At 30.8% G+C, this 1,006-nt stretch overlaps 1 protein-coding gene across 1 annotated transcript in view; it reads right to left on the reverse strand.

The window, feature by feature from the left end:
* Window positions 1–323: 323 nt before the first annotated feature.
* EMH_0074410 (uncharacterized protein) overlaps window positions 324–1,006 on the reverse strand; it is a gene marked incomplete at both ends in the record, with an annotated part of 1,518 nt that continues 835 nt past the window's right edge. The window contains one exon of the mRNA XM_013499461.1: window positions 324–590. Within this exon, the coding sequence (XP_013354915.1) occupies window positions 324–590 (267 nt within the window). The remainder of the gene's footprint in view (window positions 591–1,006) is intronic.

Below are 1,006 nucleotides of genomic sequence, written 5' to 3' on the forward strand. Positions count from 1 at the left end.
TATTTTAATTTGTGTTTTATTTCTTTTTGTTTTCTTTTTTATTTTATTTATTTATTTTATTTTATTTGTCTCAGTTTTATTTTATCTGCTGCGTTCTGCTCTGCTGTATATATTTCTATATTTGTCTTTTTTTGTTTTGTTTGTATATTTTGCTCCGTTTATTTTATTTTATTTTATTTTATTTTGTTTTATTTTGTTTTATTTTATTTTATTTTATTTCGTTTTGTTTTATTTTATTTTATTTTATTTCGTTTGTTTTTATTTTTTGTTTTTTTATTATATACTTGTTGCATTTTGCGTTATCTGTTTTTATCGCTTTCTGTTCATGTTGCTGCTGTTGCTGCTGCTGTTGCTGCTGTAGCTGCTGCTGCTGCTGCTGTTGCTGCCGTTGTTGCTGCTGCTGCTGCTGTTGCTGCTGCTGCTGCTGCTGCTGCTGTTTTTGTTGTTTGTTCGTTGATGACGCTGTGTCTTAGTTTCTGTTTTCTGTATTCGTTTGTTTCTGCTGCTGCTGCTGCTGCTGCAGCTGCTGCTGCTGCTGCTGTCTGCCGCTGCTGTTGTCTGCTGCTGCTGCTGCTGCTGCTGCAGTTGTACTCAAACACAAAAAAACAAAAAAACAAATAAGCAACAAAAAACAAATAAATAAATAAAAAGAAAAAAACAAACAAACAAACAAATAAAACAAAAAAAAACAAATATGAATGAAGAAAGACAAAAGACAGGGGAGGAGATAAAACAAAACAAATGCAAACAAACAAACAAATAAAAAAATAAATAAATAAATAAATAAATAAATAAACAAATAAATAAATAAAACAAACAGACAAAAAATAAATCAGAGCCACAAAAACAAAAACAAAAAAAAACAAAAAAACAAAAAAAAACAAAATAAAAACGAAAAAGCAAAAAATGATTCAAGGCAAAAAACGGCCGTCCAAATGCTGCAGGCGCTGCTGCAGCTTGAGTGTATTGGTGAGGTGTGTTGCGATGATGTCTGTGGGGTTTTGTC

This window comes from Eimeria mitis, genomic scaffold (assembly GCF_000499745.2).
Source record: "Eimeria mitis Houghton genomic scaffold, Emh_scaff4347, whole genome shotgun sequence".
Taxonomy (NCBI): Eukaryota; Apicomplexa; class Conoidasida; order Eucoccidiorida; family Eimeriidae; genus Eimeria; species Eimeria mitis.